Source organism: Ochotona princeps, chromosome 8 (assembly GCF_030435755.1).
Source record: "Ochotona princeps isolate mOchPri1 chromosome 8, mOchPri1.hap1, whole genome shotgun sequence".
Taxonomy (NCBI): Eukaryota; Metazoa; Chordata; class Mammalia; order Lagomorpha; family Ochotonidae; genus Ochotona; species Ochotona princeps.
This window is the reverse complement of record NC_080839.1, coordinates 11,983,312-11,997,714: the sequence shown is the minus strand read 5'-3', so window position 1 is coordinate 11,997,714 and position 14,403 is coordinate 11,983,312. Positions and strand designations below refer to the sequence as shown.

The following is a 14,403-nucleotide window of genomic DNA, read 5'->3' as shown; positions in this document are numbered from 1 at the left end:
TCCAGCTCCCTGCTTGTGGCCTGGGAAAGCAGGAGAGGACAGCCCAGTGCTTTGGGACCCTGCACCCGCGTGGGAGACCTGGAAGAGGTTCCTGGTCCCGGCATCGGTTTGGCGCGTACCGGCCCGTTGCGGCTCACTTGGGGAGTGAAACATCGGATGGAAGATCTTCCTCTCTATCTCTCCTCCTCTCTGTATATCCGGCTTTTCAGTAATAATAAGATCTTTAAAAAAAAAAAAAAAAAAAAAAGTCACCTACCCATTCCCTAACACCTTGTAGAAAGATTGAAAAACCAAACCAAAACTGCCATGCTGGTCAGGCAGCTTAGACACTTCAGCACAGCAAAGAATAAAACTGAGTGACTTAACATTTTTTCTATAGAGTTCTCAAAGTTTTTGAGCGGCTAAAGTTGTGAATTGGGTTAATGTCTTACTTTCAGTAAGAACTTTGGCACTATCTGTGGGAGCTTTTATTTATGGAAGATGGTAAAGAAAGCAGGGGAGCTGGTGTTGTGGCATAGTGGGGAAGGCTGCTCTGTGCTACACTGGCGTTCCATATGGACACCCAAGCAAGTTCCAGCTGCTCCATTTTCAGTCAAGATCCCTGTTAACGTGCATGGGCAAAGCAACAGAAGATGGCCCAAGTGCTTGGGCCCTGCTTCCATGTGGGAGACCAGGAAGAAGCTCATCCCTTCTAGCTTCAGTCTGGTCTAGCCCCATCTGTTATGGCAGGTTGGGGTGTAAACCAGTGGGTGGAGGATCTCTCTGTCTCGTGTGTGTGTGTGTGTGTGTGTGTGTATAAAGCTCTTCTTTTTAAACAAATAAATGAATCTTAGAAAAATAAAGAAGGAGGGATTGTCTGGTACAAGAAGCCTTGTGCATTGAAAGGCCGGGATTCAGGGCACACTGTCCAGTTCTCAGCTCTGGCATCTTTCTAGATGTATAATCTGTTAAGATTAAGTATTTGTGCCCGTAGCCTCATCTCTCAAAGGAGAAGACTGGAATTTTTAAAAGTACGCTGAAATATCCAAAATACTTGTATAAATATGATTATATTGTTGAAAAATCAAGAGACTGGAAACATTTGAAAAGTAAAAACTATAGTGGTGAAGCATTGATTTTGGACTTTTAGAAACGCTGCTCACTGTGGAAATAGTCTCCATTGGTGGTGTATGCTTCTTGACATTTAAACACATGGTTGTATTATACATATGCAAATATGACTTATGTGTATTACAGGGAAGAAGTGATTTCCATTGGCGATGGAGACATTAGGACCATGTGCCCCCTTCTGTCCATGAAACCTGGGGAGTATTCCTATTTCAGTCCCCGGACCATGAAGATGTGGGCTGGCCCAGATCACTGGCGCTTTAGGCCTCGACACAAACGTACGTACTGCTACAAGGAAGTTATAAGAATAGAGGCAGTGCAGATAGCCAACCAGTCAGTTAGCTTCAACACCTGTGATAAACTAATAATTCATTCAAGGGAACTTCAAAAAGTTTATGGGAGAATAGTGTTAACAGAAGTTTATACCGGTAAAAAATTAAGTTTAAGAATTTCTTTTTTAATTGCCATTGAAATTCAAACAGAAACATTTCTACTATACAAACAAAATCTTGACAAGTGTTGATGAGAATTGCATTGAATACAGAACTACATTATTTTTTTTGATGTTTTTTTTTGACAATCTTGACATAATTAGGGTAAAAATGTTCAAGCGCTACAGGAAGATGGGCAAGACAATTAGTTCTGTATTGTTTCCTTAATATATCTGATGTAAAAGGGGATTTTAAGGGAGAAGCCCCACCCAGTTTCCCACCCACCCCAGGTCCTGGATGTGGGGCATGCTCTGAGGGTCTTGCTCAAGTGGTTTTGATAGTTCAACAGTTCTGAATTGCTGCCACTCTCACCACTCCAAGCACAATGAGGTCATTGAAGAATCCACTGATTGACATAGTTCATCATAGACTCTCCATTTGCCCAGTTTTTCACTGCCAAAATATAGCTGAGGTGGTTGGTTGACTTGTTCTGTCCTCTGTCTTTTGATGGTTAGGGTTCTGAGTCCGGAAGCTTGATTGGGGGGGATCCCCAAAGAAACTTTGTCTGAGGTGTTCCCAGACCAGATTCTTGTATGTAGTAGCAAGCACAGGGCCCGGCACAGTCCATTTCCCCAATCAGCTGGTGGTTGCAATTGCTGGATTGGTTCTGTTTCCATCCCTGTCTTCCACTGGAACCAATGGGTGTTTGCAGTCCAGCCTGGTTCTGCCCAGTACATACTCGGCCCTCACATAAACCAGTGGGAGCTGCAATCTAGTCGGAGCGACCCACAATAACCCCCACCAGGCCCCCTGCCCTGGTTTGCCAATATGTGTGGCAGACTAGTCCAGTCTGTCCTACATCCCCTTCTGCTCTCATACATGTCAGTGGGTATTAAAGCTTAGTTCCATCTAACCAGCTCAATTATCCAGCCCTCATGGATGTTGTTGGGTGTCTCTCAAGCCACCCCAGCCCCTGTCCTAGTTTTCGTGCCCTCCCGTGGGAGTGGTAACCCAAGAGGGAGGAGCCCACTATTTCCCTCCCAGGTCTCTTTCAATCCCGGTTTATGCACTCTTCGGGTGGTTCTGTGGTTTAACTTGACAGAACTAGCCCCCGGTGCCAGCTTCTGCCAGCTGATGCTGCGGGTAAGCCCCAACAACTCTCACCCACTTTAATTTTGTTTGCAGCAGTAGGAATAATCAGCCCAGCCTGGCTTTTCCCTGATCTGGTCCACATGAGGCGCACAGGTGCTGTAGCCCTGCTTAGTCTGGTCTGTCCCCATCCCAGCTCACGCTCTCCAGTGGGAGTAGCTGTCCAGCAAGGGACCACCCCTTATTCCCCTGCCAGCTCTGCCCCCTCTCTTCTTGATTCTCACGCGTGCTGGTTGGGCGCTGCGGTCACATCTGGCACAGGCAACCTTGGCATTCCGTGTTGTGTACTGCTTTTGTTGCAACCGAACCTGGCTCGACCCACACTCTGCTCTGGTGTTCGGATTTGCCAGTGGATGACGTGAACTGATTCAGCCTGGTCTGCCCCCAACCCATGCCAAATGTATGCCAGTGGGAAACTTTCCATGACCTCTTCTGGGCTGTTTCCTTCCATGCTTCTTGCACTTACCTGCAGGGTCTGTGTCCTGTCAGAGGAGTTGCCCAGGCTCCTCTGTCAGAACCCCTCCGAGTGCCAGATTTTGCACATGCCAGGGGGTCCGTGAGCCAGCCCTACTCAGTTCACCTCCTGTTTTAGCAGGAACAGTGGCTTTTCCTAACTGGCCTTCAACCCATTCTGGTTCTTGCTGTTGGATGTTTTAGCCCAGCCATGTCTTGTCCATACCCACACACGGCTCATACCTGGTTCAGTAGGGGTTGAGAGCTAGCCTAGTTCGTCCCACATCTACCCTGGTCCTCCAGGACACCAGAAGGTGTTGCAGTCTGACCCGGCCTGGTGTGTCCAGTCCCAGTCCACACTTGTGCCAAGGGAGACTACAACTGTATCCTGATCAGAACGCAGCCCCATTCCAGCTCGTGCGCCCCTTAGTGTGAACCTCCACCCAGTAGGGTGTCCCCTTAGCTCCCATAATGGTACAAAATTTGAACCCCATAATTTTTTGAAGTGCGTATCTTGCATGAGCCTTTTAAAGTATCAAGCAGATGAGCCACCTCCTGTTCGGACAGTCACTTAACGTAGAGTAGAAAGAGTCAGAGAGACTGGGCTCAGGACCTTGCACTGTCCCCTAGGACCCTGTGAATTTCGACACTGGCTATGGGTGGTGATAGCCACCAGGCCAGGCTCTGGAAGGCACATGTCCTCTCAGTTACTGCACGGACAGACCTGTGCAGCACTCAGAAGGGTTTACATTCTCTCTCAGAAGGGACATTATTAGCATGCATTTTTTTATGTGTTTTGTTAACCAAAACACACATTCCAATTTTTTTTTTAAGATTTGTTTTATTCTTTATTGGAAAATTGGATTCACAAAGAGAAGGAGAGATAGATCTTCCATCTGTTGGTTGACTCCCCAAGTGGCCACAATGGCCAGAGTCAAGCCAATCCGAAGCCAGGAGCCAGGACCTCTCTGGGTCTCCCACGCGAGTGCAGGGTCCCAAGGCTTTGGGCCATCCTTGACTGCTTTCCCAGGTTACAAGCAGGGAGCTGGATGGGAAGTGGAGCAGCTGGGATATGAACCAGAGCTCATTGGAATTCCAGCAGTTGCCAGATGAGGATTTAGCCACTAGGTTATCGTGCCAGGCCCCACATTACATATTTAGGACAAAAAAGGAAGCGTGTTATTTAACATTCTGACGGCTGTGGCGATGCTGTTGTGCGACGGGTGAGGCTGTTGGTAGGTCACTGAGGCCGCCGAGGCTAGCAGGACTGACACCCATGTTCTCTTCTGCAGAAGATGCCGTCTCTGTGTCCGAGAACAGAAAGAAGAGTACAAAGAAAGACTTTGAAATTGACTTTGAAGATGACATTAATTTTGATGCATATTTTCGGAATACAAAGGTTTGTACTGTATGAGCATTTATGCTTGTTAAGATTACACATTTCACCCCCTCCCTTTCAGATGTGATTTGTGAAAAACATTTCTAAATTTAACTTCAGAGTAAATGCATTTTATTTTATTTATTTTTTTGTAATTTTTTGTTAAATTTTATATCATTTTATGACACAGTTTCATAGGCTCTGGGATTCCCCCAGCCCCTCCCCGAGCCCTCTCCCATACTGAATTCCTCCATATTGTTACAGTAGTACAGATCATATCCAGTCATGACTCCTTCATTGCGGGTATGGACCATGTGAAGAGTCCAGCATCTTATTGTCCAGATAAATTCAGCAGTTTCAATGGGGAGACCATCCTTGGTCTGAAAGTAGAGCTGGTAGAATATCATTTCCTCCAGTGCGATGTCACTACACATTTTCAACAGGAAGAAACATCGAAATTAATCACATCATGAAGCCAATCAACATGGTACTGACCAACATATTAGAAAATGCAAGTTCTTAACCACATCCTGTAACTACTTCCTTGACATCTCAGTATATACAGAACCAGCTGCTATAAACCTTTTTTTTTTCTCCCAAGCTAGCATGTTTTTGAGTTTAAACTAAATCAGAGTGGCATAGGAACAGTGGAAGCATCAACATTAATATCCATCATATACATAACAGCTAAGTACTAACTTAACATCAAAGTTTCTATTTTACTTTGTCCTCAAAAGGGACTACTGAGAAACAGTCCCAAACTTGGTGGCAGAAAGAATCAAGTTTAGAATAAGGAGAACAGAGTTTACAAAATCACCTTTTCTCACAGACAGACGCATGGGAATTCTGAGGGTAGAATGAATGTTGCCCAGACCCTTGCCAAGTTGCTTTCTAGAAGAAGAATGCATTGTTCATTATTAGAGACGTCTAAACAGCACTTCTTTTTAAAGGCCGCTACTGTTCTGGCCAAGTCCACTTTGGAGAACCAGAACTGCAAAGCTACCACTCTGCCTACGGATTTCCATTATGAGGTCGATACTCTGGTCCAGCTTCATCTGAAACCAGGCACCAGGGTAAGGCTGACCATCAGCTCCTTTAGGCCTCTGTTGTTACCAAGCATGTGTGACATCAAGTGGCTGGTATGTGACACTCAGGCAGCAGAGAAACGGGAGAGTGGAGAGTGCGAGGAAGAACGTATGTGAGTCATGGGGAGTTGCCAGAGATGCGGTATATGAGGCCAAGGTGAAGGAAAGTTAGAGGACAGATGCTCACGTAAGACTTTGAACCCTCTTGCCTGACTGCAGGTGGGACACTGAAACCTCCATGCTGGAATACCACGGAGGTAAACATGCCCTGTTGGTGGGATGCTCACTGCCAGTATAGAACCACTCACCAGTTGCTTTGTGCAGTTCACATCGCCTCACTCATGATCCAGATAGAAAAGTGAGGCCAGAAGTGGGGCTGTTGTGGTGGAGTGCGTTAACATGCATCCTGAAATGGCAGCAGCAGTTGGAGTCCCAGCTGCTCTGCTTCCTATCCAACTCTACACGAATGCACTTGGGAAGGTAGAGGAAGATGACCCGACGGCTTGGGCACCTGCCACCCCGATGGGAGATCTGGTTGGAGCTCCAGGCTCTTGGCCCCAGCTGTTGTGTATCCATTTGGGGAGTAAAGCAGTGGACAGGAGATCACTCTGTGTAACGCTGCCTTTCAGAAAATCCGTCTTTAAGAAAGAAAAGCGAAGGCGTGGTGACATGTCTGATCACATCATTTGGGGAGTTCTTGAGTGCTGGGTGACTGGACAGGGCCCTTCTGACTGTGATAATTCTAGGAGGAAATAAACTTTAGCAACTAAGGTATTTTTTCCTCAACTTAGTTCAGCAGCTGCTTTTCTAGAAATCACCTAGAAATTGCTTTCTACATATGCTCTTTCCTGTATTCTAGTTACTTAAGATGGCCCGGGGCCAGGAGGCGAAGAGTGAGCATTATGAAGAACTTGAAAATTATGATTACAACAACCCAAACGACACCTCCAACTTCTGTCCTGGGTTACAGGTAAAGTGCAGGGGAGCTGCTGCCTCCCTGCTTCCACCCAGCAGAAGCTGGGGGACATTCTGCATCAGGTGGGAGTTTTGTGGGTACAGGGTTGGTCCTCAGAGCAGGGAATTGAGCAGAGCTGAGTTACCAGCGTCTGCCCTGGCCTGCCTTACCACAAGCCCTGTAAGCAGGAAGCAGATGGACACGCTACAGTAAGCAGGTCCCCAACGGGATCAGATAAAGCACTGACCTTGGCTATTTGGGGATTTCAAGGGCATACAAATGCTGTTGCTGCGCTAAGGAGCTAGTGTTTGGCTGGGTAGATAAGACATGGTGTCTCATCAAGGTGATGCCTTCTAGAGGGGCAAAGAAAAACTTTGGGGTGTGTTGCAGGAGAACAGGCGTGCAGTTCTCACCCGGTTTCTCTCCTGCTTGAACACGTGCAAGCCTCTCACTGTTAGATCTTGGTCTGAACGGTCATTTCTGTTTCCCTTCTGAGTCCACTAGTGAGATAACAAAAGAAATAGGAAGTGGGAAAATGTTAAGCCTGATCTGGGTCCCTGTACGTGGGGAAGAGGGAAAACAGCACTCTGTGTCCTTGGCTAGAGGAGAGGTGGGCTGGTATGTTTTGGTGAAAATCCAGACTAGCTGCTTGGCTGTTGCCCCTGAATCTTGATTGTGCACAAGAATCACCCACAGAGCTTATTGAAAAATAGATTCCTGTCCACACCCGCACCCAATTGCCCCAAGCTTCTAACCCATCTACCATGGGTCTGATCCCAAGAGTGGTTTTCTGACGTGCTCCCAGCTAGTGAGCGCCCTTGCTGCTGACCGTGCAGCCCTGGGATGAGCTGAGGTTGGATGAGGAATGCAGATCATTCTCCCAGTGTCCTGGGAATGCTCTCAGTAACCCCTCAATTGGTTAGTAATCAACATGGACGCTGTGGCAGTGATGCCGATGGAATTCCTTGGAACTCTCACTCTGGAGGTTCTGGGTAGCAGATCCCTCCCAGCTGGGGCTTACATGAAATAGAAAAACGACTGGAAGCTCGAAGTCAGCCCTGGCAAGACCCACTTAATGAATGGAGGGTGGTCCACACGGGGTGCGTTTCAAGGATGTTTCTAAGCCCTTCTGAAGCCTCTGCCAAATTTGAAGAGCTGTTCCTTTGCCCAGGCTGGTGACAGCGATTATGAAGAGTCAGACGACTTGTTTGTGGGGCCAATGGGGTCTCCTACAGCACAAGAGAACGGCGACACTCCTGAAGGCCCTCAACTGGACATCACAACGTATGGGGACGCCAACCTGCTGGCCGAGCCCCAGAAGGTAAGGATGAAGCAGCTGAGGATTACAGTCTGCATGCAATAGGTTAAAAATAGATTATAATAGATTCTATTACTGTGAGTTTGATATTTTTTTTCTCCCTCCTTGGTTGTAACCTGTTGCTGTGCTCCAGGCTGAATCTTGAATAGGGCAGTGGGAGTGAGCTATTGCTGCGTAGGTTTGTGTGGAATGCACTGCCTTTCCCATTTAACTAGAGGTGGTCACCCAGACGGAGGCTGCTGCAGGGAAAGCAGATGTGTGTGCTGCTCCGCGAGACTAGTGGAAGCTCTTGGGCAGATTCAGTTCATGGTCAATTACCACATATCAGATATCAGTCCATTCCATGCCTGGTGCAGACTTGGTGCTCTGGTTAATATGTGATCCACTTATCTCTTTTACACTGGAATTTCAGGTTAGTGTAGATTATAGTTAGATTTGACACAAGGGACTCTAGCTATCTAAAGAAAGCTCTTGTAACTCTTTGGTTGATTAGCTTATTTGACCTCCAGGTCTGATTTTTATACAAACTGATGGTTTAACTGATGGTAGATTTTTTTTTCTTCTGCTTAATTTTGCTTTGTCATATACTTATTTCAGGTAAATAAAATTGAAATCCATTATGCCAAGACTGCCAAAAAGATGGACATGAAGAAACTGAAGCAGAGCATGTGGAGTTTGCTGACCGAGTTTTCGAGAACAGAAGCTGGTGCCGAGGTAGCAAGCAGTGCACGCGTCCTTGCTTGGTTCCTTGCGTGTGGTGGGGAGGGCAGATGTCTGCGGCCGGAAGAGGGCTGCATGTCGTCCGGGGCTGCAGCACAGAGCGAGGCATGCAGAATACAGGGAAGTCCCCAGGACTCTCAGGAACGTGAGCTGGCAGCCTAGTGCATGGGGCGTCACTCAGCCTGGCCCGTAAGCAGAAAATACAAATGAAAGCATCTTTATGATGTTTACATCAGCAGCAGTGTGACAGCCAGACAGTGTTTTCCAGTACTGAGTTGAGGAAAATGTAGAGTACTTACTCACTGCTGCTGGCAGTTTTAAGTTGATAGTTGGAATTTAGTGCATCCCAAATGCCATAAAATATTTAAATCTTATGATCCAATAATTCTGATTCAGGGAATATATTTTCAGTAAGGAACTCATGAAAAAATAATGCTGATAGGTTTTGTCCTTCTAAACAAGGGGAAACCTTTATTAACGCAGTCGCAGCCACTGCACACCTCCGTTGACTGAAGCCAGCCCCTTTCTGCTGAGTGAATGTTCTGAGCCACGTGCATTGAGGTCACTCAGTAAAATGCTCCGCTGGCTAAGGAGTGAAAGTTCACAGCTTGCTTGAGGGCCCAGACTATAGCGGTGGATATATCAGCAAACTGTTGTTGTATTTGTCAGTCCCTGTCAGTGTAATGGGGTGCAAGTGTAAGAAAAATGTGCTTTTCACTTTTATTATGATTTTTAGAGTTTTATTTTATGTATGTGAAAGGCAAGTTACAGAGAGAAAAGAGACAGAGATCCAGATGGCAGCAGTGGCTGGGGCTGCTCGGGGCTGAAGCTAGGAACCTGGAGCTTCTAACCCAGAGACTGTCAGTGTCCCAGGCCAGGGATGAGCCACCTGTTCTCCTTAGAGATACTTTCCCTTTCAAAATAGCTCAGAAATTGGTGTTTTGTTTGTTTGTTTTCCATTTCATCCAGGGGTAGACTGTGTGGGGAATACAACTTAACAGGTTTTTGATACCCTTTCCAAAGTGAACTCCCCCTTTGTGCCTGCTTCTTCCCTTAGGCCAACCACAGTGAACCTGCAAAGGAAAAGGTCCCAGAGGAAGTGGCTGGCGAGAAGATGCTCAGCGGGCTCACCCAGAACCTGCAGAAGAGGTGTGTGCGCGGCAGTGGCCTGCACAGGGCAGCACGGGCTCCATGCTGCTGCTCAGAGCCTCAGCCCGGCGGTCGGTGGGACGGGCCCCCTGGGCACTGCTGCTGACTTCAGTTGGGGTAGTTTTTCTGTCTCCTTTCTGCATTGATGGATGAGCTCATAAAGCCCGGTTTGTAGAAGTACTTTTCTCTGCCAGTGGCAGGAGTGGCAAAGGAGACCATTTATTCCCAAATACGACACTAGACAAACCTGCTCATAAAATGTATCTGAAATATTTCTTTGTTTCTCATGAGTCATTGTATGTGCATATTATTTAGACATGATGAAAGAGCCTTTGTTTTCAGAACTGCAGCTAACTCCTCTCCCCTTTGTTTCCAGCCTACCCCCGCTCATGGCCCAGAACCTCTCCATTCCGCTGGCGTTTGCCTGTCTCCTGCATTTAGCCAATGAGAAGGTAATTCTGGTAAACCCAGGAGTCTCTGACTAATCCCTGGATCAATTCATTTGAGGGTTTTTGTTTGTTTGTTTGTTTTAAGATTTTTCAGAGGCTACTGTCGGACATCATTATTATTATTTTGGGAAGGCAGAATTACATTGAGAAAGGGAGAGACAGAGATAAAGGGGAAGAGAGAGAGATCTTTCGTCTGTTAATTCATTCCCCAAATGGCCACAGTGGCCAAGACTACCTTGCCAGAGCCAGAAGCCTCCTCTGGCTATCCCCTGGGTTGCAGGGGCCCAAGCACTTGGACCATCCTCTGCTGCTTTTCAAGCACATTAACAAGGAGTTGGGTGGGAAGTAGAGTTGCCAGGACTCAACACCCATACATCATGCTGCATCACAGGTGACAGCTTAGCATGCTACACCACATTGCTGGCCCTGGGTTGTCTTAACTTCAGTGACCTGTATATATCTTCAGCCTAAATGATTAACCGCTCACTTTCCTGTAGCCTTTGAACGTTTTTACCCTGATTAACTATGTAAAGATTGTAAAAAATATAATAAAATAATAATAATAAAAATAAATAAATAAATGATTAACCAGGCATCCAGAAGGAACTTCACAATCGACCACCAGGTTTGATTAGCAATGACACTAGTGAAGAGGACTCAAAGGGAGCAATTCTGGACATTGAAATTATCATCAGTCGGTTCCCTAACCTGAGAACATAACATGCCTCCTGGGATCTCAATGCCTGCAAGGCAAGGACTTTAGCCACTAGGCTACTGCACTGGGCCCAACTGTTTTTGTGGGTTTTTTTTTTTTTTTTTTTTTTTTTTTTTGGAGTGGTTTATTTGGGGGCCTGATGTGATGGCTCAGTAGCTAAATCCTCACCTCGAGCACACCAGGATCCCATATGGGCACTGGTTCATGTCCCGGTTGCTCTGCTTCCCATCCAACTTTCCTGTGGCCTCGGAAAGCAATGGAGCATGGCCCAAGGCCTTGGAGACCCCACACTCGTGTGAGAAACCTGGAGGAGGCTCCTGGCTCCTGACTTCAGATCGGCACAACTCTGGCTGTTTCAGCTGGCTGTGGAGAGGTGGCAGGTCCTGTTCCCGTGGGGCCAGGGGAAGTGGGTGGGCAGCTCCCTACCTGGTTTTGAGAGACAGTGGTAGAAGTGTCTCTGGAAATGCCTGAATCATCCTGAGGTATCTCTGGCTGCTGGACTACATACAGAAAGAATGAGGAAGGAAAAAGTAAAAAGACTCATGGCCACCGTCACCCTGACCAGAAGCCACAGGGCGCTCTAATGAGGATTGTCTGAGGGGCAGGATGTGCTCGCCGGGCTTCTGTGACAGCACCAGCATCCCTGCTCAGCTGCTGCAGGCAGCGGCAGCCTGGAGTCTCCTTCTCACACTCGCTCCGTGTATGAGGTGGCCTGTCCCCCTGGGAGTGTTCCAGCACACCCACAGAGCTCCTCAGCAGCCCCAAAGCCCCCATTTACCCCAATCCCAGGATGCGAGCACTGCCTGGACTGCGTATGTCCTGGTGAGGAAGCAGCGCCAGGGTCTTATTAACTCGTTCCTGCCTACCGAGTCTGTGGCCTCACCAAGGTCTACAGTGACAGCGTGCTGTGACCAGGTCTCCACCAGGGCCTGGAGCTTCTGGCATTTCCAAACTGGGCTAGTACCTATGGCTCATGGCCTATTAGGCTGGGGCCTGGCTTTGGGCAGAAGTTTGGTCTTGCAACATGGCCCTGACACTGTGATTACCTACATGGGTCTTGGATGACTTGGAAGTTAGAGCCCCCAGAAGAAACAGTCTCAAAACACTTCATATCCAAGTGTAGCCTTTGTGGAACTTTTCTTCTGTTAGGTCTGTGACTCTCCTCTGCACCCCGTTCACCCAGCCCTTGGGTAACAGTTTCGCCTCAGACATGGGCTGCACTGCTGGGTGTGAGCCCTCCGCCTCAGTGGCCCTGTGTCCTTGCAATATGTGACTGATTAACTGGATCCTGAGGGAACCGGCTGCCTGGCATGAGTAAGAATGCCTAGGCTAGGGGAAGAGTCGTGGCACAGGAAGCCTGAAGAATCAAGTGAGGGCAGCTGTCCTGGGCCCGACTCTGGGTTTCAGGGCTGGTGGGAGTGCCGAGAGCAGGATGTGTGGATGGAGTCATACGTGAGCTGGGTCCTGGTGGCCTTCCCACCAGCTGCCTCCATCTCATCAGGGTGGAGAGCTCAGCTCTCCCACAGGGAGAGGGCTGCAGTGACCAGAGGCCGAGACATCTGGCTGCTTACTGGCCTTACTCCCTGTGATCGGCACGAATGGGCAACAGTTGGCAACTGGCTTTGTCATGCTGATATGATTTTCCTTATAATTGTGGGACAGACCTCATTCTTTGCAGTCACTGCCTTTCTACCTAGATTAGAATTGTTTTATGGTTCTTTCACTTACTCTCAGGATATGTGTTTTGATCTTGCCTCAGAATCTCAAGCTGGAAGGAATGGAAGATCTGTCTGATGTCCTTGTGAGGCAAGGAGAGTGAGTTCCCAGGGAAGGTGGCAGCAAGAGGCTCATCATCACTTTTCCAGTGAAGAAGGACATCTTCACCATGGGAGGAGGAGGACGCCAGGGCCGGGAGCAGAGCCCTGGCCCCTGCTGTGTGCCTGTCGTCCTGCTCTTCCCTCCACTGTGGCCTGGGCACTAACCCCCGGACCTCTGTCCCCAACCGAAGGAAGTGTTCTACACCGTGGTGAGGGCTTTGTTGTGGCTGTGAAACCTGTGCCCCTTCTCTCTGTCTGTGTATAGTTGTTTTCTGTGTTGATGTGTCTTACTTTCCACTCTTGCGTAGAAATCAATTCCTAGTAGGCATTTAATGTAAATCTTAAATACCTACTTAATCCATGTATATAAACTTCATCATATAAATTCTTATAATGTGTATATAATGCTTAAAAATAAAAATCATCCAGAAGAATATGTCTGACAGAATATTTGTGTGTCTGCTAAGTACTGATGTTAGATCCAGACCCAATCCTGCTGGTGACTCAGGGTACACACAGGTCAGTGTGAGGCAGGAAATGCTGGAGGGCTGAAATGATCTGCCTACCCAGAGAAATTGCTAGCTGGAGGCTGGTATTCCAAGCCAGGCTCCATGGCTAAATATCTGTGGATTCTTCTGGGGCTTGAAGTAGTAATAGTTGCGGCATGTATTTAGCGGTTACTCAGTCCTGTCTGTGGATGACTCCATCAATGCTCCCAGCACTCTCTGGGGAGTGTCCCACTCCCATGTTACAGAGGAGGATGAAGGTACCCACAGGAAAAGTAACTTGCATGGCTGCTGACGGAGCTTGCCTTTGAACCCTGCCGTCTGCTCCCATGGTCTGTTTTTTGTAGGCACTGTGTAGTAGGCTGCTTGAATCCACAGACACCATATGAAGAGTGCCCAGGGACCATCTCCACAGAATTCAGCACACCCCCAAAAGGCACACTTTCTTCCCATAACCTTGGGAATTGGAGGACAAAGTTGGGCCAGTTTTGGACCATGTGGCAGATGCTGATCCAGGTCATTCTGCCCTTGGCAGGTCTTGAGTCTCTACAAGAGCACTTTTCTCAGTTTACTGTCTAAGTGGAGATTTTGTGATAGGCCAGAAGCCTTGAAGACTGCTGATGCTAACTTCCAAGCCAGAACCACACCAGACAGAAGAAATCTTCCAAGAATGTGCTTTACCCAGTTGTGTCCAACTGCTACCCACTATGCCCTGTTAGAGGGTTAGGGCAGTGTGAACAGGCTTCAGTGTGAACGGTGGTGATGCCCTCGGAGGAGAGTGCTGCTATCCTAGTGGGGCTGAACCACTGCCTTTTTTTCTCCATGCTGGTTCTCTTTTCTCTGGTTCCTGGGAAAACTAGCCAAGCCCATGCCTTCCCCTAGTCCATCACACTGCTCTAGTGGGAGACTGAGCTGCAAAAGTAAGAGCCAGTTTCTTTACTGAGTACCACTCCTCCTTGGCCCTCCTCTCCCAAGCTTCTCCCTCCTCCTGGCTCCTGGCCTTGGACCAACCCAGCTGCAGCCAGTGCAGCCATTTGGGGAGTAAACCCTTCTCTGTAACTCTGCTTTTCAAACAAAGCAGATTTTTAAAAAGCAACAAAAACTATAAGGTCTGATGTCTGCACAGGAATTATAGTTTGAGTGAAGTAGGAGGCAGCCAGCTCTTTTCCCC

At 47.8% G+C, this 14,403-nt stretch overlaps 1 protein-coding gene across 1 annotated transcript in view; it reads left to right on the top strand.

The window, feature by feature from the left end:
• Positions 1-13,162, top strand: part of NCAPH (non-SMC condensin I complex subunit H) — a 29,055-nt gene extending 15,893 nt beyond the window's left edge. Inside the window, exons 10-18 of the mRNA XM_012928587.2 lie at positions 1,237-1,385; positions 4,433-4,539; positions 5,469-5,591; positions 6,463-6,573; positions 7,730-7,879; positions 8,474-8,590; positions 9,654-9,745; positions 10,122-10,197; positions 12,669-13,162. Coding sequence (XP_012784041.2) covers positions 1,237-1,385; positions 4,433-4,539; positions 5,469-5,591; positions 6,463-6,573; positions 7,730-7,879; positions 8,474-8,590; positions 9,654-9,745; positions 10,122-10,197; positions 12,669-12,728 — 985 coding nt within the window. The 3' untranslated portion in view covers positions 12,729-13,162. The remainder of the gene's footprint in view (positions 1-1,236; positions 1,386-4,432; positions 4,540-5,468; positions 5,592-6,462; positions 6,574-7,729; positions 7,880-8,473; positions 8,591-9,653; positions 9,746-10,121; positions 10,198-12,668) is intronic.
• The last annotated feature ends 1,241 nt before the right edge of the window (positions 13,163-14,403 follow it).